At 42.3% G+C, this 19,551-nt stretch overlaps 1 protein-coding gene across 4 annotated transcripts in view; it reads left to right on the top strand.

The window, feature by feature from the left end:
* The window catches only part of Clgn (calmegin), a 31,360-nt gene continuing 11,809 nt past the window's right edge, over positions 1-19,551 (top strand). For 2 of the 4 annotated variants that reach the window (XM_037206125.1, XM_028881779.2), the window contains exons 1-8: positions 1-132; positions 5,153-5,305; positions 6,025-6,101; positions 6,659-6,717; positions 8,833-8,974; positions 16,898-16,979; positions 18,276-18,468; positions 19,211-19,400. In XM_037206125.1, the coding sequence (XP_037062020.1) occupies positions 5,153-5,305; positions 6,025-6,101; positions 6,659-6,717; positions 8,833-8,974; positions 16,898-16,979; positions 18,276-18,468; positions 19,211-19,400 (896 nt within the window). In that variant the 5' untranslated portion in view covers positions 1-132. Of the gene's footprint in view, positions 133-166; positions 225-5,152; positions 5,306-6,024; positions 6,102-6,658; positions 6,718-8,832; positions 8,975-16,897; positions 16,980-18,275; positions 18,469-19,210; positions 19,401-19,551 lie in introns of those variants that run through there. The other 2 variants (XM_028881777.2, XM_028881778.2) reach the window with 2 other exon arrangements.

Here is a 19,551-nt window from a genome sequence, read left to right as displayed (position 1 = left end):
GCTCGCGCATGCGCAGTTAGCAGTCGCTGCTGGGCGGCTGCCGGCGGGATCGGTCTGGGGAGACGCAGGGGACCGAGTAGCAGCCAGTCGGACACCTGAGCTGCCGCTGCCGGACACAAGCCCGCAGGACAGGTGTGTGGACCGCGGGCCCGGGGTGAGGAATCGGGTCCGGATGCCGGCTGCACCCGATTCTGAGTCCAGAAGGTTCAGCTGGGTGCGGCCAGGTGAGGCTGGAGGTTGAGTTCAAGGATGGAGGTGCAGCAGCTAGACGCTTGGGGAGTGGGCTCTGCCAGCCTCGGGTAGAGAGATCAGCCCTGGGTGGAGGGAGACGCCACTTCGAGCGCTCCACCTGCTGCGCTGGCGCTGGGGAAGGCCGGGTGCCCTGCTCAGCCCGGAGCCCCTGGAGTCCGTTATCCCAGCGGTTGCCATTGTGGCCCCGTTCCACGGAGCCCTGGCCACGCTCCCAGGGGAGTTCTTCGCATCTTTCTAAAAAAGGTAAACAAAACCAACTTGGGCTCCTCATAAGCAGCCCACCTCTGTGCAATCCACCTCTGCGAAGCCAAAAGGACCCCACCACCACCACCAACACCCGGTGAAGGTGGCCCGGGAGTCCTGGCCACTCCCTAGACACTTGGGTGGAGCCTAGCGGGCGCCTCTAGGGAGCGAAGCAAAGTGTGTTGAGTTCAGCTAAAGCTTAATGACTAGAGACTCATTATCTAAAGCCTGTTTACTATCAATCAGATACTTTAGCTGAACTTAAGTGGCATCTGCCCCACCCAGGAGGAAGAGGCTCTGCAGGCGTTCATTCGGGGTTAAAAGATAAATGGCTAGGAAGTTGGGAACTGGAGATGGAAGGTACAGAAACGAACAAATTAGGCAAAAACAATACGGTCAATGGGAAGATATTTGGAACATGTTTAATTTGTGTTGAAACTTTGTGATGCATGAAATAGTAAACTGCGCATTTTTGTTTTGCTTGCTTGCTTGCCCTGACATTTTTACATCTCTCTAGATAGCCCTCTTCTTGGTCATTCTAATTTTGACGACTTTATAGTCCACATTTTGTTGGTGTGGTCATCCAGTCACATTGACCTTGTCCCTCAAATTCTTAGAACAAGATATTCTTTTGTCCTGTTTTTCTGGTCGGTTGGGATGGTTTACCGTATGTAGATGGTGGCATGTGTTGATGGATATGCACTGGTGGGTGCTGTAAATTAGCTTCAGGGTTTGTTTTGGTGTCTAATAAATTTTCCTTCTTAATTGTGTAATTAGAAAATTGGAACTGTCAGCACTGATGGGACTTAGCTCATGCCACTCAACCCTCTCACTTCATGGGTGAGAAGAGGCCCAGAGCACATGCCCAGTTCCAGTGCCCTCTGGACAACAGCTCTAGCCACTTAGAAGGCAGCAAGGTCAGGAAGCTTTCGACCTCTGTCATTCTGTAGTTAACTTCTGAAGCCACAGGAAAGAGCCACAGTCTCCAACCGCCACTCCTGAGGTGTGTCAATGACGTCTGACACCTCAGTCTGCCTTAGACCTGAGCACAGGCAAAAATCCTCAGTTATTAGAGGAGCTATTTACAGGAGTGTAAGTGTGTTAAAAAGGAAAGTACTGGGGCTGGAGAGCTTTCTCAGAAGTTAAGAACACACACTGCTCTTGCACAGGCTCTGGATTCAGTTCCCAGCACCCACATCAGGTACTGACAACCACCTGTAACTCCAGTTCCAGGGCATCAATGCCCTTTTCTGGCTTCCTCTGGCACCCCCCCCCCCCCACATGTACATAGCCCTACAGGAGAAACACACATATACATAATTAAAGTCTTAAAAAATATGTAAGGCAAATACCCAGAATAAAAGAATGAGTCTTGGAGGAAGCAATCTATAAGAACTACTGAAAATGTTTTAAGTAGAGTCCAAGTTAAGAATTGTTGTTAGAAAACATCAGGCTTGCAAGAAGGCAGGGGTTGGTTATGAAGGTTAACCAGAGTGTAAATGACACAGTGACGATTAGTGATATCTGTTAGGAGGTCATGTCCCTAATGAAGGCTGAGGGGTGAAAATGTGTTCATTCCACAGATGCCCTAATGAGATTAGTTACCAGAGACCCCAGGGGACCTGTGGTGCAATCTAGTCCTGCTTTGTTTTCTGTGGAACCCAGGGCCTTGGGCATGCCAGGCTAGTGCTGTGCAGTGAGCTCATTCCCAGACCTTGTCCATCCACTTAGGACCACTTTGGTTGACTAGAGGGGATGGTAATAGAAAGGGGAAATAATCCAGGCACAGTGGCGCACATCTCTACTCCCAGCACTTGGGAGGCAGAGGTAGGTGGATGTCTTGCGATTTTGAGGCCAGCTTCGTCTACATAGTAAGTTCCAGGATGGCAAGGATGAAACAGAGATCCTGTCTCAAAAATCAAACTAAAAAGTAAATTTATTTATTTATTTATTTATTTATTTATTTATTTATGGGTGGGGTGGTCTAATACTATGGCCCACGTGTGGAGGTCAGAGCCTTTGGAAATCAGTTCTCTTTGGTGTGGGTCCTAGGGATTAAGCTAGTTCCTCAGGCCATCTTAATGGGCACAATGTTTCAATTCAGAGGAAAGAGCAAGTTCAAATTAATGAAGATGTTGGGTCATCTTTGAGACTGAATAATTCTTCAAACTGAAGAGTGACCTCTGAACTGTGGGGTTTGGGAATCCTCAGATAGCTTTCATAGGAAGAAGCAAGAAGTATCTATAGAAAGATAACAGGGTGTGGTGGTGTGCACTTGCAATCCGGTGCTGCGGAGACAGAAAAGCCATTATGGAAAACACTGTGGAGGCTTCTCAGAAATTAAAAACAGAACCGTCATATGATCAAGTGATCAGGTATACGCCCTCTTTATTAATTCTTTGGTTGCTGAGACATAACACTGGATAAAAGCAGCTTGAGGAGAGAAGGCTTCTTCTGGCTCACGGTCTGAGGGGATACAGTCCATGTGGCCAGGAAGGTGTGACAACAGGAAGAGGAATCTGCAGTCAGGAAGCAGCGAGAGATGAACGCTGGTGCTCGGCTTCAGTTCAGGGCTCCAGCCCAGGGTTGGTGCTGCCTTCATTAAGAATGAGTCTTCATACCTGGACTAACACAAATTAGAAACCTCTATGAACAGGCCTGCCCAGAAAGCTTTCTCCAGGGGATTCTAGATTCTGTCAAGTTGACAGTATTAACCATCCAAGAACTTAAACTGAACATTTATTTTGAAACAGAAAACATGGTTCTAAAGTGATATTGATATTCTTTTAAATTTTTTTACATTAATTTATTTACTCTGCATGCGCGCGCACGTGTGTGTGTGTGTGTGTGTGTGTGTGTGTGTGTGTGTGTGTGTGTATGTATGTATTGTCTCTGTCCATAAAGATGGCAGTACCTGAATATAGAAAGCTCCCATCAAGGTAGATTTCTACTTAGTGGTTTTGAAAATGTACATTTTCAAAGTAAACACAGGAGTGGTAGCCAGCAGCCTTCAGAAGAAATCGAAGTCTCTGGCCCAGACATTCATCTAAAGTTTTGATTTAAAAAGGGGTTGTGTCGGTTGAACTAGTTTGGTAGAATAATGCTTTTTTGTGATGTTTTATAAACTGCTTTAATGATATATTATTTGTGTACTATCAAGTTCAACTGCTTAATATGTGTAGTTATATTTATAGAGTTGGGTAACTATTACCAAATTCCAATATTGGACATTTCATCCCCTACATGCCCACTAGCTGTCCCCAATCCTGATTTAGCTGATGTCTTATCTAGTCTCCAGTTCTTGTTTTCTCGGGTTTCTTCTTTCTCTAAAGAGAAATGGTACATTTATGATTTTCCCATGGCTTTTCCCTGGGCTCAGTAGTTTTGAGTTCATGAATTCTTGTATGGGTGTTCTCTCTTTTGCTGTTGCTGGGTGCTTTCCCATGGTATGAGTGCTTCAACTTACGTCTGTACACTCTTGAATTGAAGGGCATTTGAATCGGTCCACATTTGAGTTGATACAAGAACTGCATTTTGTGGTTTGTATCTAAGAATTTGTGAGGATATAAGTTTGGGTTTTATTTTGGCTATCTTTGAGTGGAATCACTGGGGCATGTTGAAACCTGCCACACTGTTTCCCACCTCCGTTGGTGTGGTACCTTGACACACCTCAGCAGTGGGTGAGAGTTCCGGTTTCTCCAATCTCTGTGATTATCAATTGTCATTTTTGATGATAGCAATTCTGGTGACTGTAGTGCCCTCTTTCTTAAGTAGGCCCAGATATGTCCATAGCTATCTATGGTCTGAAAAGCTTTAGAGTTCTAAGAATCTACTTTAAAAATGTCCCCATGTTGATGTTAGCTTTTTGGGAAAAGAATAGCGTACATGATGATGATGTGTTATTGTATCACTGCTTTTGAATCAATGACGCTGAACTGTTTCAGTGCCCAACAGTACTCGAAAGTCTGCTAGCACCAAGGGAGAGATCTTGAACTAGTATATGCTAATGATAGTGGGTGAGAACATAATTGCATAAATCAAGCGCTTCTGCTAAGAGGACGACAGGTTGCATTTGGCATTTCTTCTAACACAAGGAACAGCAGTTATGCAGTGTTTGAAGGCACATGTGGTCAGATAACTACGTGATGATCATGGAATTATAGAAACAATGAGTTCAAAAGAACATGGTCCCCAGCAGACAGCTTTATACAACATGGGATTTGATTTTGGCAAAACACTATTATGTTAAATGTATGATTAAAAACCCTTGGTTTTGGGTGTTTAGATGTAAGTGGACTCAAGCTTTATAATTATAAAATGTCTAATTTTGCATATACTTAAGCTACATTATTTGAAATAATATAAGTGAAAATTTAGGGATCATGATAGCTTTTTTTTTCTTTTCAATGAATTAACATTATTTGCATTTGATTGATGATGTTGCTGATATCTTTATATTTTTATACCATTAGCTCTTTGGTTCTGGAAGACTTAGAACTGCAAATGTGAAGTTGGTGTTTTACTTGTTCAAGGCTTAATTTAAATAATGTTGCTGGTGATGAAACCATCACAGAATAAAGGAGAAATTATTTCTTCTGATGGTTCTTACCACGTGGCATCCATGCCTGACTTTTCGCTGGCTGCTTTAATTTTACAGATGGTCAATATGCATTTCCAAGGTGTTGGACTATGCTTGAGTCTTCTGTTCATCACTGTCAATGCAGAATTTATGAATGATGGTGTTGACGTAGAAGACTTCAATGAAAATTCAGAAGAGAGTAATATTAAAGAAGATGAAACTTCCTCAGGGGTAAGACAGCTGTAAGAAATGTTATAAGTTATTCTTCCCATGGCCATAGGAGTGACCGGTCCCTTCTGACAGGGCTAGTCTTCCCGGTGCACGGGAAAGTGTCACTTTTCCCACTGTGTTCCTTAGCGTCCTACATCTGATTGATGACACCTCTGCCAGTTGTGCTCAATGAGCATGTGGGGAGTTTTCGCTACCACGGCAAGAGTTCGCTGGTTAAAGAGGATCGAGTTCTTTAGCAAAGACAAATGCCTTCAGTTCTAGTTCTGATGATATCAGAATTTGCCAGACAAAATGGAAGGCACTGTAACTTGTGGTTCTTCAAGAAGTAAAGGAAGTGGCTTTTGTTTATTTCTCCGTGTGTAGAAAATGCACACGAGGAGGGCGGGTGTGAAAGGGAAGGCGCGTCCTAGGCAAACACCTTATTACAGGGGTCTTTAAAAGTTCACACTTTAAAAAATTGGCACGCATGCTCACCACTCAAGTATATTTGTGGGATGACAAGTGGGGGAAAACACTTAAAATTTTATCACCAGACATCAGTTGTACAAAATAACAGGTTTCATTATGACATTACTAAGAGGTGAGTTTTGCAAACAGAGCCCATGCTGCCTGAATCTCTACTGCCCATGCGCACTGCGTACTAGGTTCTGAACTATCAGGATGACTTCAGATATTTGCAGAAATGAATAACTTTGGCTTTAAAACAATCTCTTTTCTAGACTATTAAATATAAGACACCTCAGCCTATAGGAGAAGTGTATTTTACAGAAACATTTGACAGTGGAAAGCTGGCTGGGTGAGTGCTCCTGAAAGACAGCATTTTCTTCCATTTGATGGGTTTTCTGAAGCTATTGGTCTGTGAAAATCAGCTCTCCTGTGACTTTGTGGAATAATTTAAAGCTATGTGTTTATACAGAGAGAGACAATGCAAATTAGGAATGCAAAGAATACATAGAGCATTTCCTAGTTCTCTAGGGCAGATGTTGACAGTGGAGATTCACAAGACTACTCTGTGTTACTGTTGCAGCCACAGTGACGGCATGCCTCGCTGTAACGTAACTACTGACTAGTATGCTCCAGAGCCTCTGCTAGGAGATATGTAGTCCACCCCAGTCCCCACTGAGAAACTGAGGCCTGGTGTGCGAGCTTACTCCCGCACCGATACTGAAGAGCAGATGCCAAGCCTCCTGGAATTGTTCAAAGGCTAGATTAACTTATTAACTTCTTGGCACTAATTTATTTTGAATAAAAAATGATTATGTTAGGTAACCTCTTGTATTTTTACATTTGTTTTATCTATAAGTTGCATATCTTATTTTAATGGCAAATATCTGTCTTCACCTTTATTTACAGGTGGGTCTTATCAAAAGCAAAGAAGGATGATATGGATTCAGAAATTTCCATATATGATGGTAAAATACTACTTAAATATTAGATAAAATAACCCATGTTCACTAGCCTTTGAGATTGTATTTTTGTTAAATTATGTTGGCCAGAAGTGCCAACCAGACCTCACAATGAAATGTTCAATTTTTCATCCTGTTCCTCAGTGTTTCAGGGATTGCTGGATTGAACCAGTTTTCTGATTCTTAAACCGTAGTTGTATTTTGACCCCAGAGGGTTAGCTTGCACTGTGCTGTTCTGGATGTTTCCCTCAAGCCTAGGCACTCAGATCAAGAGCAGAGGTGTCTTAATGAGCACTCTAAGATCATGGCCACCACTACAGCCCACAGCTTCAGGCCATGCCCATCATGCACAGGATCCCTGATGGCGCTGTCTTCAGGTTGGCTATGGAAGTATCTTTCAGGGTCATATGAAAGACCACCTTGGAGAATGACAAAAGAATGTCCCCCTCCTGCTCTAAAGCAGCCTCCTCAAGCATTCTATATCCTCTGCTGCAGGGGATGGGGGGGGGACGTCCCCTGTCTGGGAGGTCCTTACACCCTTCGGCACATGGCCTAGAACCCCGACTCGGCAGGCAGCCCCATCAGAGCATGTGCTAGACTTCAGCTGTCAGTTTCCCTCCCACAGCTTCTGAACTGTGTAAGATAAAGACATGCCTGCCTGCCTCCCTCTACACAAAATGTTCGCCATCCCAGCAAATCGCTCCTGCCACCATGTGTGTGCAATCCTCGTGAGCACACGTGCGGACCAAGCTAAAGCCATTGACGGAGTTCTTCCCTCAAAGAAACAATGGGTCCAGGCGATACACTGCTAAAATTGATCCAAATAAACTCAGTATCACTAAAAAACAGAATGCTTGATTTAAGCAACTGTGTTTTTTTTTTTTTTTTTTTAAGAAAAACCAAGTAAAATGTTCACTCTAGAAAAATGTAAGACAGAGTGCGCTTTAGGGAAACCCGAATTTATTTTGTTTTTAAGATGGGTCTTGCTATGTGACCCAGTTTGCCCTCATACATGCAATCCTCCTGCCTGAGCTATCTGAGTGGTGATTTGATTACAGGCACATACAACAAGGTGCTGCTCTTGAAAATCCTTGAGATTCCTTTTAAAATCCCAATAGTGTATACAAAGTGACACCAAAACTCAAGTTGATCTGATCTCAAGACTTGTGGTAGTGGTATTGTTCTTTAGAGAAAAAAAAAAAAAAAGCGGTCTAGAGCATTAGTGATTTAAATGTGCCCAAAAAAATAATTGTGAGTTCAAACATTATAACAAAATAACCATCTTTTGCTGAATTGAGTTTAGTTGGAACAGACAAACATATATAATTTTTAAACATATAATTTTGAAAATAACGTAAGTTGATTTTGATTTTTTTCTATTTTAACGGAGCAAAAGAGTGCCAACACAGAACTTTGGGGCTACAGTTAGCCCGCCTGGCTCACGGCCATGCGGTTTAATCAGAGAAGAGTTTGTGTGCTGAGATAGTTTTCAAATGCAACTTCAGTACCTACAGCACCTGCTGTGCAGACTGCTCACTTCCCGTTAAGGATGCACTTTGTCTTGTATACTTTTTAAAATATGTCATTTTTTTTTAATTTCATTTTATTCTAAGTGTCCAGACAAGGCAAACTTTTCTCTTGATCAAGAAGATGTACCTGGGAGAAGGAACTCACAGACAGGAAGGGCACTTGCTCTTATAGCTCATTTTTTTAAAGTCGGCATTCATAGACCTTATGAGATAAAGCATATTTATCATTTGTTTCATTGAGAGTAGGTCAAGAAGTTCTAAGCATTCATTTTAGAAGTGTACCTGCCATGTTATTTGTTAGTCTTCCGAGTTTGGACTACGGAAATGAAACCAGTTCCTGACAAATGACAAGAAGAGGAGGAGAGAGGAAAGAAAGGAAGAGAAAGGACTTGGAGATGGGGGAGGGGAAGATGAAAAGGAAGAATGAGAGGGGAGAAGGGGAGATACTGACTGCAGATGTGATTTCCTGATGTGCTATTTGGTTTTATTTTTCCATAATCAGTTTTCACGGGAAAGATCACTGCTAACAGCTGCTGAGATGTGACTTTCTGTGTGTCTTCTTTTCAGCTCACTGCTTTGCTTTCTCTTTTAGGAAGATGGGAAATAGAAGAGCTGAAGGAAGACCAGGTACCCGGCGACCGAGGACTGGTTCTGAAGTCTAAAGCCAAGCACCACGCAATATCTGCCGTCCTCGCCAAACCCTTTGTTTTCTCCGATAAACCTTTGGTAGTCCAGTAAGTTTTAAGGCTTTTCGATTTGTGTCAGTTTGGTGTAATTTGGCATCTGAATGTATGTTAGGTCTTGGTGCTGTGTATAACAAAAAAATTCCCACATTTCCCTTTCAAGGCTCATATACAAATGTCCACATATATAACCACACCCTGGGCTTTGAGGGGGCAAACAGTTTAGTGATCAACTACACATCACATGTCTTGTATGCACAATTCTGTCACTGTAAAGGACGGTACACTGAAGCCACCACTTTTATCTTAGTTTTTCAGTTCCTTGCTGATAACAGTCACTTCAGGACACAGAACAGAACCATAAGCCTGGCCAGCTTACCGTCCTATTCATGCCGAGCCACTCAAGGCAGCAGATTAATTCTAATGGAAATTGTCCACAGGTCAGTGTCTTTCGAGCGTGGAACTCTTTCAAAAGCTCCATGCTGAAAAGACTTTCTCTTCGCCCTGCACCGACATCAGCCGTGTGGTCTGCATGTGCACTGTCCCAAGGTCAGGCTAAAGGCTCAGCCTTCTCTCACCAGTAGGCTGTGAAGCCACAAGGAAGCTCTGAAAACCCTTCTCTATTCGGACCATACAAGACAGGAATGTGGCAATTGGCATGGTGTCTGAAACTGCAGAAATAGCGGTAGACCCTGGTCTCCAGACCCCCAGTTCCCCACCGACGCAGTGAACCGCTCCTTCTTGGGATTAGCTGCAGTCTAGATAAATCCATGTCAGTGGCTATTCACTACCAAGTGAGGACAAGTACCTGAACTAATTAAAATAACATTACAAACACTAAGTGGGACCAGTATCCACAATGGTATTATTTATAACTAATTAGGATTTGGTCTGATTTTTATTTTGCTGATAATTTTTTTGCCTTATTTTCTTCTCTATAGTGTGTGTGGAGGTGGCGGGGCAGGGAAGGGGGGTGCATCGAGTGTGTGTGTGTGTGTGTGTGTGTGTGTGTGTGTGTGTGTGTGTGTGTGTGTGTGCAAGCCTGAGATTGATGCTGGGATCATCCTTGATGCAATCCTACCCTGTTCACTGAGACAGAGTCTCTCAATCTGCAACATGTCTCCCTAGCCAGCTTGTGCTGTGAATCCCCTGCCTCCACCTTCTGAGGCTGGAATTACAGGCTGGCCTCCATGTTCACCCAGCATTTTACATGGGTTCCAGGGATCTGAACTCTGTCCTAATGCTTGGGTGTCAGGTGCTTTAACTACTGAGCCATCTCCCCAGCCCTTCCTTGAGACTGTAAGGTAGTCCCACTCTCATTCTCTTAGAAGTTAGATGTATAGAGCATCACTCTATGAATGTACTCTTCATTTGAAAAGGGTTGTACAGGAAACCAATACAAAATTCAAGTTGTCAGGAATAAAATGAATGGAGTGTTTTCTGTGCCAATCACTGACAGGAAAATGATCCCTTGCCAGATAGGAAGCAAACAGAAAAACACATCTAAAAATTTCCCAAACAACTGTGAAATGATTGTTTTGAAAAAAATAAAGAGGATCAAGAACTGAACAGCAGTCAGATGGGCTGAAATGAAAATATGGTATGTTAAGTGCTGTGATTGGCACATGGATCTGCTGACTTTTGGTTCTTTTCCAGTGTGTGCACATGTCAACACATGTCAAGCGCACCTAGCCTGAGATCTGAAATGCTTTGAAATTTAAAACACGTTTCCAACCTTTGTGATCACTTCTTCATATAATAGCAGCTCTGTACTACTGTTTTTGCTCAATATTTGTTCAAATCTTAATTTTACACATGCTATCTGTGTGGTGTTTGATATTTTAATAGATATGTTATGGTCAGTATGTAATGGAAATTGACATTTCTGTCTCTTTAAATGCTCATCACATCTTTGTGTTGAGACCCTTCCTTCTGGCTCTTTCTAGAACATAAATTATTGTAGTCACCTGCTGCTGCAGAGGGCACCAGAACTTCTTCATCCTCCCTGAGTGTGTTTTGGTCCCTGATCTTTAGCTTCCTTTTTTCCTTCTTCTCTCTTTCAATTCAAAACCTCTAATGACTCCTTTCCACTCCTATAAAACCAATGTTTTACCTCCCAAAAGAGTGAGACCACGTAGTAAATGTCAAGTTTTTTGTTGGAATTATTTTACTTAATGTGATGCTCCATGGTCCCAGCCATGTCTCTGTGAATAAAAGTTTAATCTTTTTAAGTGGCTGAGCAGTATTCCATTGGGCATATGGACCACCTTTCCCTTACCCAACATCAGTGGTCACCTCAGTTAATCCTGCATCATGGCGATCGATACTAATGCTGAGTAAATGTTGCAAGTGCAGGCATCTCACGGACTGATTACACTTCCTGTGACTACGTTCCCAGTCCTGGGAGAGCTGATAAATGGCTCAGAATGTAGTTCTGGTTTTCATTTGAGGAATCTCGTGCCATTTTTCATAGTGGCTGTATTAATTCATAGTCCCACCATCAATGTAAGAATTACCCTCTTTGACATCCTAAGCAGTTTTGCATGTTTATTTGTTCTGGGGTGGTTTTTTTGGTTTTTGTGTGTTTGTTTTGTTTTGTTTTGTGTTTTTCTTCATTAAAGCCATTCCACCTGGGTAAGGTTTGGTTTGTATTTTCCTGATTCACGATAGTACTTGTCCTTTAATATACTTTTGCTCATGTGTTTCTTCTTTTGAGAAATGCCTTATAAGCCTATTGCATCTCTTGGTTTTTGAGACAGGGTTTCTCTGTGTCATCCTGCCTGTCCTAGAACTCACTCTACACCAGGCTGGCCTCGAACTCAGAGATCCATCAGCCTCTGCCTCCCCAGTGCTGGGCTTAAAGGCGTGTGTATATTTTTAATAGGATTTTTGAGATTTTTTTTTCATTTTGCTCTTGAGTGTTTCATATAGTTTGAATATTAACAAATTATTTCTAATTTGTACACCTTGTTTTATACTAGCATGTGGTTTTTCCTGGAGAAAGCTCTGGGTCCTACTGGGTAGTCAGTGCTTCTGCAGTTGTTGGTTGACCTGGAATAATTTAAATCCAGTGATGCTTTGCTCAAATGGTCTGTTCCCTGTTAAATTGGGGGTGTTGGAGTTCCCTGCAATTGCTGGTTCTTCTCCTAAGTCTATTTGCATTTACTTGACACACACGCTCCAGTCTCAAGTTCACACCTGTACTGGTTGGGATTTTGTCCTCTTTAACTGACCCCTTTATCATTAGAGTGACTTGTCTCCCTTTACCATTTTTTTTTTTTTGGTTGTTTTTCAAGACAAGGTTTCTCTGTAGCGTTGGTACCTGTCTTGGATATCACTCTGTAGACTGGGCTGGCCTGGAACTCACAAAGATCCACCTGCCTCTGCCTCCTGAGTGCTGGGATTAAAGGTGTGCACCACCACCTGGCTTCCCCTTACCATTTTTGACCAAGTCTGTTCTACCTATTTGAGGAGAGTTGTATTCTTCAATTTGAATGGCAGATCTTTTTCTGTCACTTCACATTCCACCTCTGAATCTTTTAGTATGCAGAAAACGGTTGGCTCCTCTTCTTGTATTGTTCAGATTTTGTTGTTGTTGTTTGTTTAGTTCATTTTTCTTAAATTTACTCAGCAAGTCTCACTTTTATTGAGGAGTTTGAAATGTTAGTATTCAAGGCTATTGTTACAGGAGATTCTCTAATTTTGTCAATACGTTGTTGTTTTGTAAGTTTTTTATTGTTTGGTTTCTCTCTTACTGTTCGTCTCTGATGGTTTAAGGTGTGTGTGTGTGTGTGTGTGTGTGTGGTCTGTTATGAGTTTTATGCTTTAATGTGCTTCTGTGTTGGCAGCTACTGTCCTTTTGTCTCCAAAGTAGGACCCCATTATGGATTTCTCGTAAGGCTGGTTTGTGGTGCTGAGCTGACAGAGGTTTGGCTTGCCTTAGGAAGTAATACCTTTCCTGGTTGAAAAGGCCAGCTTTGCCAGCTAAGGTGTTCTTGATTGCCAGCCTTTCGTTTTTATTTTTGTAACCTCTGTGAGTTCAGTTTGTTTTCTGAACCTGCAGTGTTTCCTGCAGTTTCTGCTTCCCAGCTGAGACAGTACTTTCCTCTCATGGTTTTATGAACTTCCTCTTCACATGTTTCAGAATTCAAGTATCATGTGTTTCGGACCCGGTTCCCTTTGGTTGGATTTTCCTGGAGTCCTTTGAGCATTCTAGAACTCAGATCAGCTGGCTCTACCATCTTTATATTGTGGCTTTGATAGTAACTTACACCTTCCCGGCAGTGAATCCCAGGATGCTGGCTGGGTGGACCACACTGCCGTTAGTTCCACGTGGACACAGTAACGTGGTGTCATGTAGCATCTTTAGCCATAAAACGGATGGTTGCCGGGGTCTCGATGACTTAGGTGGGCAGGGCTTGTGAGGTCACGCTGTCAGCTTGGACGCAGGTGGAGCGTGTTTGGCAGGGCCTGCAGCTGCAGGTACCTGCCACATGTGTTTTTCGTGGGTGTGGAGATGCTGCAGTGGGTCTGGGGCGGCATGGTGTAGCACTCTCAGCAGTGGGGAGCACATTGATTTCTGGGGGCTTAGCATGGGTCGTGCTTGGGTAGCTGGTGGTCATACAGAGTCCCTAGTCTAGGGACTAGGAGGACGTAGTGGGACATTCTTGCCTATGCTCCAGGATGCTCAGCTGTGTCTAGACTTGTCCATCGCCTCTGAAGTACCTTGGTAGACTGAGGCGGGGTGCTCCAGGAGGTTGTGGATGCCTAGATCCTTCCAAGATCTGAGGATTATTGGTTTGACTCAGCTTCTTGTTTGGAGCCTTGGGGGGCCAATCTGTTTAAGCCAAGCTTCTTTCTGTTTTCCAGGATGAGGGTGGGTGGGTAGAATTGCTCACCTGCTTTGTGGGACCACAGGTGGGAAAGTTCTAAGATGGAGCATCTGGGCTGGGCCTGGCACTGTGAGCTGGCATTTTTTAGGGTAATTCAGTGGTGTGGGTTTCTTGTCAGTTCTGTAAGCTGAGCTGGGGTTGTGAAGGCTGCATTTGGGCTTCTTCTGTAGCAAATAGGCCAGTGCCCACAGCATTAGCTGGCATTGTTGGAAGGCCCATTCTCCACTTTGTGAAGCCCCTTTGGACTCAAAAGTTAGCCTTGGCTCGAGAGAGATGGGATGCTAGACGCCGTGTGCTTCAACCCTTCCTGAGACTGTCCCAGGTCTCCATATTGCATTTCTATTGTGTCTCTAGTATGCTCCACACTCTCCCTCAAAAGCTCCAATAAATTAGCAATTTTTTCTGTTGTTTTTTGTTTGTTTGTTTGTTTTAAATTTCTCTCAGTTCTCAAAGCACCTAGAACTTTCTACTGCTCTGAAGTTTGAAATAGTTTGAGTAACCAAGTGTCTCTCAAAGTGTTTTGGATTTGAAAGCATTTCAGATTTCAGACTGGGGATACCCAGAGGTAAAGTTCATGCATGGGTCTCAAAGAAACATCCAGCATGTATGTGCTATGTGATCATACAGCTTTTGAAAATTAGAGATGGTCTAGCGTAAGAAGAAAGCACATTAGCCCATGAAAGATATTAAAAAGTTCTACATATAAAAAAATCTGTAGCTTTAATATTATTTCCCCCAAGTATGCTTGACCAGGTAAGTTAGTTTTCTCCTTTAACTGTTTCATTTAATGTTTTGGTAGATGATACTCCTGAGAAATCTGAGTTACCAGCCTCAGTTTCCTGCTGGCTTGACGCTTAGCAGCAGTTTCCATATGTGACAAGTGACGTTTTGCTGACCCTCCAGTCCACTGCATATGATTTACACTAGCAAATTAATGTTCACTTTGCTTGTGGGCTTATTTCTAATGGTGCTGGGGATTGAAGGAGGCCTTAGCGTGCGCTGGGCAAATGCTCTGCCTCTGATCTGGGCCCAGCCCTGTTTGTACTTTTTATTTTGTGACAAAATCTCACCACGTTGCACCAGCTGGACTGAACTTTGGGGTCCTCCTGTCTCAGCTTCCCAAGTGTCTGAGATTAGAGCCTTTGCAGGTAGGCCTGCAGAGCTGATGTCCAGAAACAGAAAGTTTGCAGGATGAGAAACGAACAGAGTGACTGAGCCTCGGTGTGACGGGACAGCAAGGCCGTGTCCCTGTCTGTAGAGCCAGTTTGTGCTGGAGGACCCTCACCCTTGAGTCACCTGGAATACAGCAATGTCTTTTCTATTGTTGTTTTCCTGAAAACGACAACCTTGAAGCCGCACCAGGCATGATTTCTTCTGTTTTGTTCTTCAAAGATATGAGCCCCATGAAGAGACTGTCAAGTTGTGTTTTAAGTAAAACTTAGGCTTTAGGGGAAATAAATCAATTTTCATTTCTTTTTAAACTGTTTTTTAAATAGTTTTTGCTAAATTCCATAACAGAATGTGACATTTTTAAGCCTTTGTTTCCCTCAAGTTCTTTAGGCGGGTGAGGGCCACACCCTGCATCATAGGTGAGCAGATGGAATCAGAGCTTATTAAAGGATCTGTGTCTCCCAGGATGCCAGTGGGGCAGGCAGAAGACTCAGGAAGCAGAGAGTCTGTGCCCAGAGCCCTCTTTTTTTTTTTTTAATTTTATTTTATTTTATTTTATTTTTTTGCCCAGAGCCCTCTTATGGACAGCTGAGGAAAGAGCCAAGGCAGGGCCTGCCCACGGGCTTGCAAGTTAGACAGAATCACTCAGTCTTTTTTTCTTTTTTCTCTCTTCCTCTCTTTTTGATTCAAATGAGTACATCAATGGGTTTAAGCTGGCAGGTTGTATATGCTTTTTTATTTTTATTTTTGTCTTGTCCCTGAAGTTGCTAGGAAGCATTTAAAACTATAGTCATTCATTAAATAATCAGCACTGCACATAGTTTCTTAATTTTTTCATCTTTTTGTTTCACTTCATATAACAAAACCTTCTCCCCATTATTTTTACTGTTTTTCACTTTGGGAACTACTTTATAGATTTTTTTCACATATGATTCATTAATTTATCAGACACTTAAAAGCTTTTGCCTTATTATTTTAGCAATACTATTTCTTTAAAAACAACCTAAAACAGAAAAAAAAAAATAGCTGAGACTTCTAGTATGTTGCAGATCTGTGAGAGATTTAGGTATTTAGCTGTCACACTAGACAGTAGAAGTTGGCTATTTTTGTGTGAAATACCCCAAGTTTTTTAATGAAAATCTGAAACTTCTTTGGAGAAATTTATTTCAATAAATTCAAACTATTGAGCATGGTTTAGATGTAGTTGAATTGAAATAAAAATTAGTGGTGGGTTCTGAATCTCCAATGTTATCATCAATTTCTGAGAAAGCTGTTGTAGCTCAGAACATCCAGAATAGAGAGGCCAGGGATGGCTCAGTAGTAGAGTGCTTACCCAGCTTGTGTGAGGCCCTGGGTTTGATACCCAGCTCCATCAAGAAGGAGAATATAGGGAGAACTTGCCTCATCAGAATGTGAGGTTTCCAGTTGCTGTTCCTGTTAGTTAAAAATCTGTTTATCCTGCTGGGCGGTGGTGGTACATGCCTTTAATCCCAGCACTCAGGAGGCAGAGCCAGACAGCTCTCTGTGAGTTCGAGGTCATCCTGGTCTACAGAGATCCAGGACAGGCACCAAAACAACACAGAGAAACCCTGTCTCAAAAAACTAAAAAAAAAAAAAAATTCACCATTACCTTAATACTTTGGCTGGGAAAATTACATCAATGGGGTGGTTGGTTTTTGTCTAGTTGGTTGTAATTATTTTAAAATACTTTCGTATTTTAACATCATGACTTGAAGCATTAGGTGAGCATTTCTGCTCACCTCCTGTAAGTTGCGGGTATTCTTTCTATGAATGAGCTTGGTAGTAACATAAAATAATTCTGCTTAAAGGAATTGAGAGTGATTCATTATACTTTACAGAGCAACAAGTAACTTTTACTTATCAGCAGTGTGGTTCTTTTTCCTCCATTTAGATATGAAGTCAATTTCCAAGATGGTATTGACTGTGGAGGTGCATACATTAAACTGCTAGCAGACACTGATGATTTGATTCTGGTATGACATTTTACTATCTAAGAACACCTTATTAAAGTCAATAAGTATTTTAAGGAGTGGTTGACAACAACTGAAAAGTTCGTTTTCAATTGAAAAAAGTAACTATGTCTTTTTCCAACATGAGTCTACATGGTCTTTACAGTTTGCCTTCAAGATTCATCACACAGCTGCATTACTTGGTGAAAACGTCAGTTCTGTGCTCATTAGTTATATAGACAACTGTGCCCCATCTGCGAATAGAAAAGACGGGTGCTTAGAGATACCGATGAGATGTCAAATTGGAGCTCTTCACAGGCTTGTTCAGAGAAGCACAAAGCAGAAGCATCCCAAAGCCCACATTAAAAACTGGGCTGTTTCAAGTGTTGGCAAAACACAGAAAAAACTACAGTGGCTGTCCAGTTCTGATAGGCTGGGGGCATGTCTTACAGCTGTCTGCAAAAGAAAAGGCCGCAGTGGGAGCTCTGTCAGGGGTCTGGCTAGAACCTAAGTAAGGAGACCCTGGGTCTTGTTGAGATGGCTTTGCCATGGGCAGGCTGCAAGGAGCACATCATGGGTTGCTTTCTGAACAGCTGGCTTTCAGGTCAGGCAAAAGAGAGGCATTTGTAGGATGGAGTTAGTGAAGCTCTTGTTTTAGGTCTTGTAGGTCATGGTCTCAGTGGAAGGGTAGCTTGAATCCCTTTACTGCTTTATTGGACTCAGCAAATCCTCAGAGAGCCCTTCTAAGGTAGGAACTGTCATCTCCACATTTGAGATGTGGTAACATGGGGATTCGGAGGGCTCAGAAACTCACTCAGCCACATGCACTTGGTCACGTGGCAGTGGCAACATTGGAGCTGCAGTATCTGAGTACAGAATAATGTGCCAGAAGAGTAGGCCCCACAAGGAATGAGATTGAGTTCCTCTCTGTGTCTGAGCACATTTTACTAAGGTTATTTGCTGGGATCTTCCTAAATAATGGCAATGAATAATCCATCACTTTAGTCTGAGGTCATAAATGTGCTTAATTTCCTATGAACTGTTAATGCATATTTGCATAAAGTGTTGAAGCTTTTTTCTGATGCTAAGGCACCAGCTCCTCCCTGCACCTTCAGGAGGGAAGTAGTGTGTGCTTGTCGAAAGGAGCACATTACTTTGAAGCAGAAGTTTTCACTTTGCTGTATCTTTTATTGTCATTTGTATTAATTCTTCAACAAGTTGGCTTTTAATATAGTTTATAAACTCCACCCACTGGACAGAATAGAATCACTGACTGCACTATGACTCTGGGCTAATCTGGACCATCATCTCTCTTTGAAGGAAAACTTTTATGATAAAACATCCTATACCATCATGTTTGGACCAGATAAATGTGGAGAAGATTATAAACTTCATCTTATCTTCAGACACAAACATCCCAAAACTGGAGCTTTTGAAGAAAAGCATGCCAAACCTCCAGATGTTGATCTGAAAGAGTTCTTCACAGACAGAAAGACTCACCTCTATACCCTTGGTACACCTTTAATTCATTCATTCATTCATTCATTCATTCATTCATTCATTCATTCATTCAAAAGTACTCGCTGACCGCAGAGTTGCTGACGGCTTGTCCTTTTGGGAGAAAACAAACGTCTCTACCTTTAAGAAGTTTATCTTTAGGGGAGACAGTTGTGTCAAATAATAAAACAGGGGAGAAAAGAAAGCCCCCAGCAGAGGTAAGGGGAGTTCAGAAGAGATACCTGAGTGGAAGTCACGTAGTATGCAACTTTCCTGACAATGTTTTGCTGAGTAGGGTTTACATAGGAGAATGTCTGTTTGTAGGACAAATGCATTTTTAGGGGTGATATATACTGGGCCAGGAACTCTCACAGTTCGAGTTCTTTGTAATATACTTGCAACCTTTTTAAGTTTGAGGGTTTTGTTTTAATATGAGGAAGATTGGGTTATATTCTGTAGCTGTAAAAGAGGGACACTTTGTGGCCATGAGTCTCCACCAGGATTAGCTAGATGTTGAGTAGTTTTACCTGTGGAAATCATGGAAATTTTTATTATTTAAAAATGAGTTTAAAACAAATTTTGTCTTTATTTTAGAAAATACTGTAGCTAGTGATTTCAGCAAGTTTTGATTCAACACACTGGTTTTTCTTGGTTAGGAGAAAATTATATCCATAAAGTTCAGGCCATTTTCATATTTAGAAGTATCTTTGCAATGTCTGTCTGAATAATAACTATAAAGTATTAAAATTGTTCTCCAGTGATGAATCCGGATGATACATTTGAAATCTTCATTGATCAGAAAGTTGTGAACCAAGGGAGCTTGCTAGAGGATGTGGTCCCACCTATCAACCCACCCAGAGAAATTGACGATCCCAACGACAAGAAACCAGATGAGTGGGATGACAGAGCCAAAATCCCCGACCCCAGTGCGGTCAAGCCGGAGGACTGGTAAGGAGGACTGGTAAGGGGGAGCTCAGCTACCACGTGGTGTCCAGCCTGAACTGGTCCAGGATGGGTGAAGCATGATCCTAATCAGTCTTAACAACAAAAACCTGGAGTCAGATACAGATAGTGAAAGCTGAAAGATCAGAGAAGCAGA

Source organism: Peromyscus leucopus, chromosome 5, assembly GCF_004664715.2.
Source record: "Peromyscus leucopus breed LL Stock chromosome 5, UCI_PerLeu_2.1, whole genome shotgun sequence".
NCBI classification, from domain to species: Eukaryota; Metazoa; Chordata; class Mammalia; order Rodentia; family Cricetidae; genus Peromyscus; species Peromyscus leucopus.
Note: the sequence above shows the minus strand (reverse complement) of the source record. Positions and strands in the feature narration are given on the sequence as shown.